Source organism: Dipodomys merriami, unplaced genomic scaffold (genome assembly GCF_024711535.1).
Source record: "Dipodomys merriami isolate MVZ:Mamm:240054 unplaced genomic scaffold, mDipMer1.0.p SCAF_13, whole genome shotgun sequence".
NCBI classification, from domain to species: Eukaryota; Metazoa; Chordata; class Mammalia; order Rodentia; family Heteromyidae; genus Dipodomys; species Dipodomys merriami.
Window position 1 is genome coordinate 20,784,592 of NW_027202604.1, and position 16,636 is coordinate 20,801,227.

Here is a 16,636-nt window from a genome sequence, read left to right on the forward strand (position 1 = left end):
TGTTGTAACAAATTGTTATTTTTAAGGAGTACTCTAAACTATCTAAGAACAAATTAATCTTGTTTTTCCTTCCTTCCTTCCTTTTTTTTTTGTACTGGTCTGGGGCTTGATCCCAGGGCTTAGACACTGTCTCTGAATCCTTTTGCTCAAGGCTAGCACTCTACCACTTGAGCCACAGTTCTACTTTTAGCCTTTTTGATACTTAATTGGAGGTAGGCGTTTCATGGGTTTTCTAACCATGATCTTCAGGTCTCAGCCTCCCGAGTAGCCAGGATTACAGGCATGAGCTACCAGAGCCCAGCTAGTCATGCTTTTCTGAGAACCATAATTGTTAAGTCTCTAGATAGAACAAGAAGAATGAATTACAATCCTAGCAACCGATACATAGACTATTTTGAGATTATTGCAAATGGAGAATGCAGTCAAGAATTCAGTGTACATCCTACAAAATTAAGAAAAGTGAATGAAGGGGTGGGTTGGGAGGAATAAGTGAGAATGTTGAAAGGGGTGATGCTGATCAAGAGGCATTGCGTTCATACACTGCTTTGTTAAATGACAACCCCCTTGTACAACTATTTAAAGTTAATAAAAAGAAAAAAAGGATATTTTCTGGGTACTTGTGGCTTATACCTGCAATATTAGCTACTCAGAAGGCTAAGCTTTGAGGATCCCAGTACAAAGCCAGCGTAGGCAGGAAAGTATGCAAGACTCCCATCTCCAATTAACCACCTATTCACATGCACACAAAAGGCAGAAGTGGAGCTGTGGCTCAAGTGGTAGAGTGCTAGCCTTGAGCAAAGAAGCTTAGAGGCAGCGCCCAGGCTCTGAGTTTAAGCCCCAGGACCAGCAACAAAAATAAAATAAATAAAAGTTAGTTTTTTTCATTCATTTTGGCGACTCTGCTGAAAATGGAGAACTCTCATTTAGTTCCTGTCTCTGGAGCTCTAGATGAAAACAATTCTCATCTACTTGCTCAGAGGATGAATGTTCCAGGTGAGTGTATACGTGTGTGTGTGTGTGTGTGTGTGTGTGTGTGTGTGTGTGTGTGTGCTATTATTTCCAGTCAATCTTTAGGATTATGATTCCATGCAGAAAGAAGATGGTTGTATCATCTCTCATAGAGGAGGGTATAGATGAAGGTAGACTTTAGATACAGAACATATTCTACTTCTATGAGCCATTTGTTGCATGAATCTATTAGTCCATCTTGTCTGCTCTTGGTACTCTGGACACTAAAGCTTCTTTTGGTATTTATTATTAGTTTTACCCCTCACTCTTGGGCATGGCACTCTTGGATATCTTCCCAGAATCTGGAGTGGTATTTCTCAACTTCTTATCCATTACACTCCACCCAGTTTCCTTTCCATCGAAATTTAATACCACAGGGACAATGTTTACCTTTTTATGTAATGCAAGTAGACCTGTGCTTTTTACATATTAATACATTTGAAGAGTAAGATACACCTCCAATGCCAATTTTTGCCAGCTTGGGGGATCGGAAGCCCTCATTGACAATGAATCACCTACAGACAAAAGTTCTAAATGAAGCTGGATGCCAATGGCTCACACCTGTAATCCTAGCTACTCAGGAGGCTGAGATCTGGAGACTGAGATTCAAAGCCAGCCTGGACAGGCTCTTATCTCCAATAAACCACCAGAAAACCAAAGTGGTGCTGTGGCTCAAGTGGTAGAACACTAGCCTTGAGGTGAAGAGCTCAGGGACAGCACCCAGGCCCAGAGATCAAGCCCTAGTACAAAAGAAAAATTCTAGAACCTCCCAAACATCTGTCTTGAGCTTATATTCACTTTAAAAGCCCAACATGGCCCAAACTAAACATTAATCTTTTCTCCCCACATTTCTACTTCTGCTTTTGCTCTTTCGTAGCAACTCTACTCCTTTTCAAATCTTACTCGTAAAGCTATTTCCTACTTTTTATTTTATTTTTTACCATGTGCATTGTATTTGTGCATGTATACACTGGTAAGTATTTAAAATCATTCTCCTTATGTTGCTTGAATTCAACTAGGTTTAAATCCCTGATTAGGGGAATATGCCTTTTTCTCTTTCCAATCCCTATTACTATTTGACTGTATTCTTACACTCTTTAGTCTGTATCAGCTCCATAATAAATATATCAAACAATCAGTGAATATTTGCTGGGTGTGGGTTATGTCCCATGTCCTGTTGTGTGCTCAGTACTAGGGAGAGAGTGATGCTCAATCGTGTAGATGTGTATATATGAAGCAAGTATTAGAAGGGCTCTTCTTTTATAAAGGAACATTCTGAGCCCCGGGAGGGTCAACTAAAGGAAGATCAAGGTCATCCAGTAAGTCATTAGACATCTTCAGAACTTCTGACCCAGGTCTAATACCTATATATTCACCTACATACTGATAACAGCTCTGGTCTAGTGTTTATTACCATTAATTATTGACATCTTTAGAAATCTGAAGGACATTATTTTTTAAAAATACCTTTCATATATACTTCTCAAGCAGAGAGGAAGAAAGTGTATTTGACAAATGAGGAATGCAAATTTTACAGTAGCAGCATTTGGTTTTTCCATTCAAAGATACCCTAACTAGAATTGGGCAACCATGAAATCAAGAAATCCCTGTGGCTGGAGAAGGTCAAATCCAGATAGATGAACATTCCATCAGGAAAAGGGCACTGGCAAAGGTGGGTAAGGCTAGACCTGGAAAGACTTTAGAGTGGATGCTGTATAGGTTTCCTTCCACCTTGAAGGCCACCATAATTTATTAACCATGTGCCAGCATGAAAGGGCTACTGGAAATATGAACCATCTGCTTGTTGGGGCCAAAAATTTACAATGAGGAATTGTAAACCATCTCTCTATCCATAGGTGATAGTTCTATGACATAACCTGATGAATACTCAAGAGAAGACAATAGGATATAAAGTTTCATTGGCAATCTGGACCTGCCTGGGAGAGCCTACCTCTAGCCATTGTTGGAAGTTATTGAATGACATTTTCCAGCAATGCATAGAGAATCCAACCACAACTCCATCTGCTTTATTAGAAACGGATTTGTAGCCTCTCTTTTTCTCTCCTCACAAAGATGGAAGTTGTCTTTCAAAAGAAAGCTAGCCATAGGACTTTCTCCTAGCAAGTAACTTCAGTTGAATAAAGCCCAAGTAATTATAGCTTTATTTTCTTTTTTATAGGGCCTGAATGAAATAAAGAAACTTGAAGGATAAGCAATATTTTCAGTTGTTTTAACAAACTCAACTTATGTTTAACCTTCTTCACACCATTTATTTATTTATTTTGCTTTTCTAGTTTTAATATTTTTTGTGTGCCAATCCTGGGGCTTAAACTCAGGGTCTGGGCACTGTCCCTGAGCATTTTTGCTTAAGGCTAGTACTACCAGTTGGACCACAGCTTCATTTCTGACATTTGGTGATTGATTGCAGATAAGATTCTCACAGGCTTTCCTACCTGGTCTGACTTTGAACTGTGATTCTCAGATTTCAGCCTCCTGAGTGGCTAGGATTACAGGCATGAGCCACACTGGTACCTGGCTATTTTTTAAACTTAAAAAAAAATCTTTAGGGGGCTGGGAAGGTGGCTCAGTGGTAGAGTGCTTGCCTTGCATGCCTGAGGCCCTGGGTTCAATTCCTCAGCACCACATAAGCAGAAAAAACCAGAAGTAGCACTGTGGCTCAATTTGTAGAGCGCTAGCTGAAGAGCTGAGGGACAGTGCCCAGGCCCAGAGTTCAGGCCCCATGACCGACAAAAAATAAATAAATTAAATTAAAAAAATCTTTAGGAGTTTTAAAGAGTTATTAAAAGTTTCTATTCAACATGTCAATTTATGATTACAGTGTATCTTGATTAATGTTACCCCTTCCTTTTAATTTTTTTTACATCAGTTATTTTGAAGTAGGATCTACAATATATTTCTCATTTTATCTATAACCAATGTAGTTGTTTGAGAGCAAGGCTACAGTGCAGAGATGTGTGTGTGTGTGTGTGTGTGTGTGTGTGTGTGTGTGTGTGTCTACTGGAGGATCATGTGGGAAAAATTGTAAAGACAGTAAACAAAGTTTATTTTGGAGTGATCCTGATGAAAGGATTAAAAAAAGATCATTCTTCACTTGGACAAAAATAAAAAAAGGACAAATCTTTGCTTCTTTATTAGCCCTCTTACAAGTGGTCAGATATAAATTCATACTTTTGTTCCCTTCATTTGGTAGGAGGAATGGAGAGATGCTGTCTTCTCAACACAAAGCATGCTCTCGTGCTCCTCTATCCTTGGTTCTATGCCATTCTTCAGTGCTTTCTATGGCATCTGCCCTCCGTCTACAAATCAGCTAGTGAAATGTGTGTAGTCTAAAAGAATTTTATTTTAGCTGGCCCTTTCAAATATCTTCACACAAGACTCTGAAAGGCATATACTGTTCATGAATGTTCATGAATACTCTTTAGCCCAAAGCAGTTTTGGATAACAAAAAATTATTTAAACCCAGAGGCACATGTATGCTCATGTGCGTGCATGCCTGCACACACGCATGCATGTACGCACACACACATACACACACACATCTCTGCACTGTAGCCTTGCTCTCAAACAACTACATTGGTTATAGATAAAATGAGAAATATATTGTAGATCCTACAATACACACACACACACACCCTCTAACTGTAGTTGTAGGTGATTATTCACAATTATAACTCCTTTATAAAATTTCAGATCTTTTAAATTCCTAATGGTCAAGTTCAATTTCCTTTCATCAGGTAAAAAAATTCCCAACAAAACATTTCCAGACTAAGACTTCCAACTCTATAAAATGATCTTGATTCTATCTTTACTTCAGATAGTACTAAGACTTTTAATGGTTTCCAAAGGAATAGCAGTCATATGTTTGGCTTCTGAAACATTTAACAGATTATAAAATGACTTCAGTGACACCATCACAGAGTTCATGACAGTTCCCAGAGCTTGGGTAGGAATTTTGTGAAATCTCAGTCTTGTGGATGAGAAAACATGCTCATAGAGGGTCAAGCTCTTTCTTTCTGGCTAGGGAATGCAAGACAAGACCCCAGATTTGGGGCTTTTTAGGGAATAGTGAAGGGTACCGACCACCTGTGTCCATGAGTGTTGGTGGGAATACCTTCCCTATTTACATCCAAGCAGTTATTGCTATTTCACAGCCAATGCTATTTTGAAAACGTGAACATTACCCATTTAAGTCTTTTCCTTTCTACAGCTATTCTTCAATGTACCACTGTCTTGATTATAGGGAGCAGTTAAAAATAAGAAGTTCACCATTAATGCTTTACCATAAAGGGACAAATTAAAGTGAACAGGAACATATTAAGAGACCACTATAAAACTAAAAAATAACAAGCTAAAATTTAAGCTTCTTAGAACTAGCTGATGAAGAACTATGACCTATTACTTTGGGATCAGAAAAAAGTCAAAAGTCAAAACCTTCTTTCATGGCTCAGACATGGAAGGGGGAGAAAAAGCTGTGAAAGTCATATACAGTGTAATATTTGAGGGAGGGGCTCCATTCAGAAATGACTACAAATAAGGTAGAAGTCAAGACTCCCAAATCAAAGAAAAGCCTCTTGAATATTAGTTCTGAAGTTCCTAAAAGTTACCAATACATAACCCCCATTTTGCTTCATATGAGCTACTATATTCCAAAGTTGTAAAGAGCTAGAGAGAATAAAATGATTTTTTTTAGAGACAAAAAATCTCATAATCTAACAGATCAAAGCCAATAACAGCCCATATAAGAGCTTTTCAAAATATACTACAAAATTCTCTCCATAGGGGAGTGTCTAGTTTTCCAAACAGGGACCTTCTGGCATATTCATACACAGACCTCTTCATTCCTGGGGAATGGAGGTTGCACTGAATCTATCATTTTCTTTCAGTGGTCCTAAAATTTGCCTAGCAGTTGTGGAAATTAGCAAAATCACAACACACAGATTTATATTGTGCATTGTCCTTCTTAAATGTACTTGGCTATAGAATCCTTTTCCTTTTTTTTTCTTTTGGAGGCATGTTTCAAATATCCAGGCCAGAGAACAGCAAACTATGTCTTTTATAAAGTTTTATTGGAGCATAACCCCTCAGTTGTGTAAATATTATGTATGACTATTTTAATGCTAGCAAAAATTGAGTAGGTGACAGAGATCTCTAGCTTTTTACAGAAAAGTTTGCTAGTCTCCTGTTTCTCCTTAGAACCCTATGGGACACATTTCTGGAAATATTAATTCCTTGAGATAATACCAGTTGAGTAAGATGCATTGTATAAACATCATAGTTGAGTTTATATCCCTTCTTTTTTTTTTTTTGGTCAGTCATGAGACTTGAACTCTGGGCTTGGGCGCTGTCCCTGAGCTCTTCAGCTCAAGGCGAATGCTCTGCCGCTTGAGCCACAGTGCCACTTCTGGTTTTCTAGTGGTTTATTGGAGATAAGAGTCTCACGGACTTTCCTGCCTGGGCTGGCTTTGAACCATGATCCTCAGATCTCAGCCTCCTGAGTAGCTAGGATTACAGGCATGAGCCACCGGTGCCTGGCTATATCTCTTAATTCTTCTTTACATATTACAATAAAGCAGATTTTCACTTCATAAAACATTTTTCCACTTCTTCCCTCCCAACTTCACTCAGACAAGGAAGCTATGAGCACTATTAGTAGGAAATATGTATGGAATTGTTGGCTGTCTGTACTAACAATGAAAGTCATGTGACACCCTTAATCCATTTCTGAATGACTCTCGAGCATTTGTACCCAAACTCCGATGGTATCAAAAGAGGTTTCCTTACTTGACTGGTTCCCATGACTCCCGCTCAAAGCCCCTGTGGATGGATTGTGCAATTGAGGACTCCATCAGATCCACATATCTAACAACAAGGGGGGCAAACAGGTCCTGCAGGTGTTTGTGAAATTTTCCATTGCACAAATTATCTAGAACAGATAAGCAAAACATGGTAAGAACCCACAGTTGCTTTCCCAGAGTAAAGCATAACAAGCAGATAATTGTCTTCTATATGAAATACCCTGCTTTGAAGGAAGACAAAAACAAAACAAAAAAAGAACATGAGAACATGATCAGTATCAAAGTTCATGCTTAAATCTGGAATGAAAATGGTATTGAGAAAACAACAACCCACTTTACCCTCTTCTAAAAAGACCTTCTCCCCACTAAGTTACCAGGAAGAGAGAACATTCTTTGCCCCTTCCCTATTTCCCCTCTTCCACCTCCCTCCTTGGAATGTAGATCTACTTTTTTATGACTGTTGCTGGAAGACACTTGGAAATAGTTCCGGTATCTTTTAGCTTGAAATGTGTTTCTCATCTAAAAATCATCTCTTGATTGAAAACTGTAAAACTGTGAAGAGGTGAAGTTCATTCATTTGTGTGAAAGCAAACAAAACCCAGTAAGATGGTTTCTCATCTAGAAAACATCTTTTGATAACAATAGCAAAACAGGAAGAGCTTTCTTTCAGTTCCTTCATCTGAAAGCAAATGAACCACAGGAATGGCTGCTCCCTATCATATTACTCTTGGGTTCTTCTGCTATGACTGTCTTCCTGCAGAAAGACATTTTAGGGAAGAAAGAGAATGCCCACCAGCTATAAGGTGTGTGTGTGTGTGTGTGTGTGTGTGTGTGTGTGTGTGTGTGTGTGTGTGTGTGTGTTTGTGTGTGTGTGTGTGTGTGTGTGTGTGTGTGTGTATGTGTGTGTGTGCGTGTTCATAATAATAAAACTATAAAGCAGTATCCAACCTGCAGCCTATGTGAGAGAAAGATGTCACTGTAACCTGCATGTCTGCAGGTTGTTTGGGAAAGTCAAATAGTCAAGGGTGATACATACAGTCGGTACGGAGAAAGTCATTCAGCAGCTGAAACAGTGGGAAACTGTCCCATGTGTCGGGGGGTTGCACCTCTAACGCCGCATCCATATCCACAGCAAAGAGTGACAGAAATGTCTCCGCGTGCTCCACCATTAAGTCTGACCACCATGCAAAGGCCTTTGAAATTTGGCAGAAAAACAATAGACAGAGAGGTGATGAGCATCTCCTTCAGACACAGGTGTGCACTCCAGCCCTAACTGTTCAAGACTGACTGTGCATCCAGCAGGGATCACTTTATTGTAAAGAGAACAGCATTTTGGATACAAATGACCTCTCAAGTGTCCAGGCCTGCCGTAAGAGAGCCTTTTGCCTGACCTGTCGGTCAAAGGACACAGCTGCAGGAACGACAGACATGGGACTTCTGTTCAATTTACAATAACTCAGTAGGTTTGAGTCATGCTCTATAAAACTATTGTTGGCTAGGTCTTGCGCTAAGATATTAGAATTGGGGAGTTTCTTCACTGTGTTTATGGGTTTTCTGCTGGTCTAACTTGAAAATTGGCAATGATTATTCATTGACATCTACATATCTGGGTCTTAATTGTCTATAGTCTGATACAAACTCCCCTACACATTGGAAATGTTAATTCTATGCCATACTAAGTCCTAGGGAACTACTATTGTAATTGTTACAGAACTTTTGAGTCAAAATCTCTTTCAGAAGGGAGCCTTTGGTTTTGTATCCAGTCTGGAGGAGAGATCAGGCTTTGGCTAGGAAACACAGAGTAAAGTCAGGACTTACTTTGCTGGAAAGTTGGACACATATGTACATTGAAAACCAAAAAATATCAGTGAAGTAACTCATTTGCATGCACATGGGCCCTTGGAAATCACTGTGCAGGGTCTCGGAGGGCGTCATTCACATCAGCCTGGGCTGGATGTGAATGCAATTCAAAGGCATGCATGCATGTTGACTAATCATTTCTGGCAGGGAGCATGCAGAATGAGTGGTGGTGTCAACAGGCCCTGTTTTGCTGATTTCAAAGAGAGCAGAAAAACAAAAACAAATTGCCAGGCTCTTGTCCCCCCTCTCCACCCAGTGCCATAAAGTATTTATACTAGAAACACTTTCCAGAGCATTCACCACAGGGCAGGGGGGAAAAAAACAGGAAAAGATGGGAAGGTGTTTGGAAACATGAAACATGATTATGGAAAGATTTCCATAAATGAAAGGGTTTGTTCAATGGCCAAGCTCTTCTGTGCTCTATTAGTTATTGGAAGGATATTTTAACAGCCACTAGGAGGCAGAATAGGGCTCTGCCTTTCTTCTTTCATGAGATTTTACTTTACTTACTTCTCCTTTATCAACATGTGGCTGGTTTGCAAATTAAATGGAAAAAATCAAGTCATGGACCATTCTGCAAGGCTGACTTGGCTGGAAATAGACACCTGCGGTTTCCATTTTAATGTACAGTAAAACCTCACGGATTCAGAGTAACTGGAGAGGGGAAATGCTAGTCTGAAAGCAAAAAGCCCCGAATTGTTGGGGGAGAGAGGACTACTTTTGAACCCAACCTGTAATTGGGCACAAAAGTAAGTGGTATCCATGAGTTGTACATGGTTTATCATATGAATATATTGTAGATGTGTAAAGTTCTTCCCAATTTCCAAATAATGGTAGGTAAGTTGGCCTATAAATTGAAGTTGGCCTGTAACATTTAATTTTCCAATTCGTGGGATATATAAAAACCACAGGGTATTCCTAACTTGTAAGAAGAGCCTAGAATTACTTAAGAGTTAATTGAGATTGAGTCAAAGATTTTATTTAAGATACGTTCAAAGAGCCACATATGCCATTGAGTGTCACAGATTCCAAGGATCTGGGTCTGAACTGATGAGGTTTTATTGTAGCTTTACCACCTGACCTTGCAAGCCCTGGATTTAGGACTTGATCCTCCGACTAGCTAGTTAAATCCAGCAGACGAAGAATTTTCCTATCTCCCCACCACCCCCCTCCCTTGCCCCAAGCTTTCCCAGTCCTCCATCTTCACAGCAGATTATCTAAACACTGGACTTCCTGAGTCACATTCCCTCCTGTTCTCCTGCACAATGGGCTGATCCATTCTATTTGTAAAATTCATACCAAATGCTGGCTAGCACTTATTCTTTAAGTAAGTTGATCTAACTTTACATCTTCAGTGTGAGTCTAAAGAATCAGGTGCTGGGAGACTGTGCTGCTTTCCCAGACACAATTTTCTTCTAGGAGGACAAGAAAAAAAATAAAACAAAAACAAAATAGCAAACAAGCCCTCAAACCACTCATACATGCTTGAGGTTAAAAAAATTCTTAACCCAATTTCATATGTGTTTTTTTGTTTTTGTTTTTTAAATAACAAAGTGCAAACCAGATACCATGAGAAACATCACATCTATGATCTAGAAAGAACTTCGGCGCTTACAATTTTGTATATTCACGAGCAAGGATCTACTGTATCCTGTAACAATAACTATATTGATTGATAGGCCTGCAAAGAACAATGCGTGCTGTAGGATGAAATCACCACATAAGAGGGTAGAGGAATTCAGGATGCTAATGAGCAAGAAAGTTTAAATTTGGGACTTGGAGAAGAAGCCAAAAAACCAGAGCGATGCAGAAGATCCAAGGTAATTCTTTTCAAAACCTTCTAATCAAAACCAGGTCTTTGAGGAGATTAATATTCCAGCAAGCAATAACCAAAAAGTTGAAATATAATTCCTATTACATGAACAAAGTCTGTCTGTATATGTATATGTACATATACATATATATGTACATATTTATATTATGCTCCAACAGGTGAATGCTGTCTCTTCAGTGAGCTAACCCATATTGTTTGTGAGCAGCTAAATTCTTAATACATCTTTTCCAAAGACAATAAAGAGTTGCACATTCGCTTCTGAATACTTACCCATTGCTTTTCATTATTCATGGACAAAGCTGGGCACTTGAGGGGTACAGTTCACCACATCAAACGCACTGTAGTTTTGCACACAAACTAACATGTATATATGCACCCTCTGTGTACCACAATACATATATACATATACATACGTATACATAGAGAGAGATTGGGAAGGAGAAGTACAATAATCTGTGGGGGTATGGGCGTGACCAGGTTCTTGTTCTGAAAACAAAACTGAGTGGCATGTAAGGGATAAATGTGACAACTGTTATGATTTGCTAGGTGTGTATAGGACAGGATGCTCTCTCAGTTAATGAGAAATGGTTTTCTCCTCTTAGGACATTGAACTTCTTTATACTGGAATTTAAAATGGCTTTAAATGTTGTTTGTTTTTTGGGGGCCAGGGTAAAAGTGTGTGTTCCTCTCAGTTTCATTTGTGTGATCACACCAAACAACATGGCCACACAGTCAGTCAAGACCCATGCGTGAGATTTAGAGATTTTTTTTAGATTTTAGTGAGTACTTGGAAAATATGGAAGTGAGGACACACTTGTCCATTCTTTTGGGAAGGAAAACACTATGTATAGTGTGCTAGGACAAATGCAACTCCCTTATACTCTACCCCAGTCACTCTGACCTGGGATGCACACTGGGGTCACCTGAGCATCTTTTAAAAGTGGCCAAGGCTGAGCAGCTACCTAAAAGATAAGCTTGTGGAGTTAGGAGGTGAGCTCTGGAAATCTAAATTTTCCTTTGGCAATACTGGGATTTGAACTTAAGGATCTGTACTTGCCAGGCAATTGCTCTACTTAGCCATGCCTCTAGTCCTATTTGCTCTGGTTATTTTTGAGATAGGGTCTTGCTTTCAACTTGGGTCAGTCTGGACAGTGATTCTCCTATTTATGCTTCTTGCTTTTGCATGGTTGACTGGAAATCCACACTGCAAAGAGCCATCCAGGTGAGTTTAATCAGACCCCTCTCCTTCCAACACATCCTCATTCACTTACGACAAGAGCCAAGCTTTGTTGTGTCTACTATGCACGAGGCACACTATCAGACATTCTAAGCCAACAACCACCATCCAACTATTATCTGCAATTCACAGGATAAGAGAAGGTAACTAAATAGGCCAAGCTCACAAAATAAGGGAGAACAAAGCTAGAATTAAAATCCAGGCTTTTATGTCGCAGAGCTGACATTGTATCATTTGAAGACTCACTTGGATCTCATGTCCTCCAAAAGTACTGAGGGAGTCGCCTCAGTGTTCAGTAGACAGGAGATGCTTAAAGGTAGCTTTTGAGTAAGTAAATAAGGTTTATTTTATTTATTTTGGCAGTATGAGAGCTTGAACTCAGGGCCTTGTGCTTTCTAGGTAAACACTCTACTAATTAAGTCATATATCCAGCCATTAAGTAATAGGATTTTATGGTGAAGTGAAATTACTAACTTGGGAAATAATCCTGTACATCTATTTAGAAGAAAATTTGGCCTGAGGAACTCCAAAGTAGGCGTAGGTTGTCATTTTTAACCTTGCAAGATGTAGTAAGAACAGCAATGAAGTCTATCTTATTTGTTGATCCTGAATGACTTCTGAATAGGTGTGTAAGATTAGAATATTTTATGGTAATGATTACCAGGCAAGTTTACAGTGTAAATTAGCAACATGTAGAAGTATTTTTTGTTTGTTTATTTGTTTTTGGAAAAGCAAGGGATGTCTTCTTTTTTTTTTTTTTTTGTCGGTCATGGGGCCTAAACTCTGGGCCTGGACGTTGTCCCTCAGCTCTTCAGCTCAAGGCTAGCACTCTACCACTTGGGCCACAGCGCCAATTTCGTCTTTTTTCTTTTTGCTTATGTGGTGCTGAGAAATCGAACCCAGGGCCTCATGCATGCAAGTCAAGCACTCTACCACTAAGCTAACTTCCCAGCCCATGGATGCCGTCTTTAGAAACTGTGTATGTCCAAGGTATATGAATAGGCTTCCCTGCGGTGCCTTTTATGAGTGACTTAGTAAAGAAAATACGCATCCTTTCTTAGCAAGTAGTGGCCTCAGAAAAATGATTTGGTTGCCAATGAAGGATAGTTCTCATTTTTGTTCTGGTACATTTGCTTCAATTTACAATGGTGACTTGGAACACCCATCTTCGCTGTACCCATTACCTGTATCTTCAAAACAGTGTGGATCTGAAAGCCTCAAACCTACTCCCTCTGGGGAAGGCAGGCTAGAGCCCCATCAAGTCTCTGGAAATGAGTCTGAAGATACCCAGAAGGAATTCCCTTATCACCATCTGATCCTCAAATACCCCAATCTAAAAAGATGGAGAAAATCGCTAGTTTCATGTGTTTGGAAGTTAGTCCTGGGTTTGTATGGTCGGAGGGCATTGCTTGGCTCCCTCTCCCCCTCCAGCTATGCACCACTGCTAGGTGCTATATGACTTACTGATCCCTACTTAAGGGGTCTTCATCCTGGCCTCAGAGGGGTCTGTGGGGGAAGTCAGGATACTTCAGCACTCTCTCTATATATAAATACTGTATATATGATTCACATACAGACAGCTGTAGAGGAAGATTAGTATCACTCCAACGAGCTACTGGTTACTACGCTTGGTACTCATCTGCTGTAATAAAGGCTAAGTACGGACGGACATAGGAAACTGCAACAGGCTAGGGACAGGATCAAGGCAGGTAGGAGGCGTGTGTTGGGATGTAACCGCAGTTGTTGTCATCAGTCGCTTCATGCACGCACAAGAGAATCACCCCACATTTACCCTGCCGTGGAGGGCCACCCATGTCACAAGCAGTCCACTGGAAGTTGCTGTTACATTCCTTGGGTCAGTGTTAGAAAGCAGGAGCACCAGGAAAAGTCCCATTAGAAGACATGGTATTGGAAGGGCATGCACAGAGTATGACAGCAGGTGGCTGGTTCATTCGGTTTAATCACATACCTCTTTCCCCTGCCACGATCAGCCAAGATTGAATAGAACAGTAGAGAAACAGGGAGGAAATTTAAATATGCAATCAGGCATCAGGGATCGCTGGATGTGTGGGATATTATATAGTATTTTACTATCCTGTCAATTTTCACTTAGTAAGGGGAATGATCATTTTATGTACTTGACAATTACTTTTATGGAAGACCTTTTCTCCAACCCCCACTCTACTATAAATCTGACTGGAGAAGAAGAGGAATTAATGTTTTCACAAAGGTTATTTTAAGAGATACGATTTTAAAGCTCACTTTTGAAATGGTTTAACCGTTTAACATCATAATCTTTCCTTGGAAAGGGTTGAGTTTATTTAAGTCCTTATAGGTTTGGGATTTTGTTGGTCATGAGATCACTTGGGTTATAATTATTGAAATCAGCATATTAATACTGGTTTGGAAAAAAGAAAGCTGTATTTATTTAGATGTATGTTTTAGAGATTTGACAAATTGAACAACACAGAATAATTTGTTTCTGTCACCAAGTTCAGCAACCCAGGCAATCTAAGGTTAAGAAGAAGAAAGAAGAGAGTAGAGAGAAGAAAGAAACAAGAAGGAAAAAGGAAAAGGAAGAAAGAAGAAGGAAGAAGAAGAAGAAAGGAAGGAGGAGAAGAAGAAGAAGAGGAAGAAGAAGAGAAGGGGGAAGAGGAGGAAGAGGAGGAAGAGAAACTCTAGCACAGAGATAGATTCAAGTAGATGACCCTCAATTCACATATCAAAGAATTAATCAAAACAACAGTGGTAGCAACAAAAAGAACCACAAAAGACCATATAAATAAATAAATACATTCTGAATGTTCTGGACAACAGTTCTCAGGTGTTGCTTAATTCATTAACTTTATAAGTGTACTCACCTGATTTGTTTGTTGCTAGAAAGAGCTAAAAACTTAGGCTGAAATGTACAACACACAAGCATTCTTTGGTTGTTTAAAACAATGTTTCAAAGACTTCTTCTGAAACTTCCACTTCCATTCACTTTGCCAACCCAGTTAAAAGGAAATGGTGTCAAGGCATCTTATTCATAACCAGGTTGTTAGAGTCAGCTCTGACATTTCAGCTAAGGGACACGGAGCAACATTTCGCACTCAGCCTCCTCACCTCTGCGTGATGCTCCTCATTTTGCTGAAGAACTTCAATGACTAGTTCAGCAAGACGTATTGTGTCTTCGAGCTTTTTGGCAGGAGTGATTAATCGGCCTACATTTTCTGGAGTACAAGAATTGGTGTTAAAATTCAGTGGCAAGTAGCAAGCTAGTTTTGTGGCCATTAGAACTAGTGGGTAAGAAATTCTGAATAGTTACCAATTTAAAAAAAGTGTCATGCAAATGTTAAATGCCATGTAATTAGTAGTATGCAAACCATGAAGCCATTTTATTGTTCTTATCACCATCATGATAATACATAGTAGAAAAAAAAACAGTGCTCCAGCTTCAAATTTGCACAGATGCTAATACAAAGTCTAGGACAGCCCATTGCAAACGTAGTGACATTTTATACACACGTTCTTTAAAGACAGCATGAATGGACTATCATCTATCACTTGCTAGACTGTGTCTGGGCTACCTGGAACGGGGGAGACGTAACCGCAGCTTAATCTACATTTTTGTACATTTGTTTTGTAGATGGGCTACTAAACATTCACTACCACTACTATTCTGTAACAGGTCTATCTGCTGTTTAACAGGTAGTAAAATGACTGTCATGATGAACAGGTAGTAAAATGACTAGCATAAAAATGCCTACTCAAAGGTCTGTTTGTTTCAAATTATCCCGGAAAGGGATTGAAAAACTCAGACATCCCTGGACCATTGTGCAGAATTATTTAAAAGGGTACTGAGAACAGACTATGACAGGAGCTGGTGCTAACTTGTGGGATGTAACTGGAATTTCATCAGGGAAATAACAACTACAGACATATTTTGTTGTTTTGATTGTTGTCTTTCGTTTCTCTTGAGTTGTCAGGGTTGTGTTTTTACCCAGCTCAAGGAGTACCCTTTGCAGAGCCCAATCATGGATGTCCAGCAGTGTCATTATGCTGACAAAAAGCTACAAATCATTATCGTTGGGGAAAAATAATATTAAAAATAAAAGGTTTTTCTCTTAGCCAGTGAGTGGGCTTGAGCTCAATGATTGTGAACTCACTGGGAAATTGTATTTCGTGCTTGGTTCCCTTCAGATTTGGAAGTGTTGGAATTATTTGGAGTGTGTGTGCATTTAATTGATTTAGTACAACTCCATGCTTGGTAGGTATTTCTTCAAAAGGGCTAGTGAAACTGATTTTCCTTTTGTTAAGTTCTTTGGCATCAAGTTCTTTTCTAGAGAGAAGTTTCTTAGTACTTTATAGGAAGTTTTTGTGTTGTTTTTGTATTGTATTGTCTTGTTGTGTTGTATTATATGTTGATGAGAGGAATTTCAAATAAAATCTTTGGAGATGGATATTTTTTAAGGCTTCTTATTTTCACTCTGTGTACTTCTGAGCTAGGTGATGAGCACATCAGGTTATTAGTAATTTAGTATTTAGTAATGAACATTAATTTGGTGAAACACTATGTAGAAAAAATGCTCCAGCCAATAGAAGCTAAGGCTGATGAATAGGGTGGAGTAAGATGTTGAAAATTTCAGTCTAAGTAGGCCTAGTGATATGAAATGGTCTCTCAGGATTCAGGTCAATGAAATCTCCTTGGGTCTAGATCTGTCTGGAGCATGCTGGTGGGCATTGTGGGCAGCATAAATACAGGGATGAAGTCAACAAGCACCAACACCTAGTAAAAAGACACGGGATGGTAGGAGCTAAGAGCTCACTGCCTGGTCCAGAGAAAAAATACTTGGATAGGATGAACCAATGCCAAGGCTGACTTCTGCGCTTTAAGGGAAC

At 39.4% G+C, this 16,636-nt stretch overlaps 1 protein-coding gene across 7 annotated transcripts in view; it reads right to left on the reverse strand.

Moving 5' to 3' along the window:
- Cadps (calcium dependent secretion activator) overlaps positions 1-16,636 on the reverse strand; it is a 446,274-nt gene that overhangs the window by 84,707 nt on the left and 344,931 nt on the right. For 4 of the 7 annotated variants that reach the window (XM_070018866.1, XM_070018865.1, XM_070018864.1 and 1 more), the window contains 4 exons: positions 14,861-14,967; positions 9,195-9,215; positions 7,861-8,017; positions 6,811-6,952 (listed from right to left, as the gene is read on the reverse strand). In XM_070018866.1, the coding sequence (XP_069874967.1) occupies positions 6,811-6,952; positions 7,861-8,017; positions 9,195-9,215; positions 14,861-14,967 (427 nt within the window). The remainder of the gene's footprint in view (positions 1-6,810; positions 6,953-7,860; positions 8,018-9,194; positions 9,216-14,860; positions 14,968-16,636) is intronic. The other 3 variants (XM_070018868.1, XM_070018867.1, XM_070018863.1) reach the window with 1 other exon arrangement.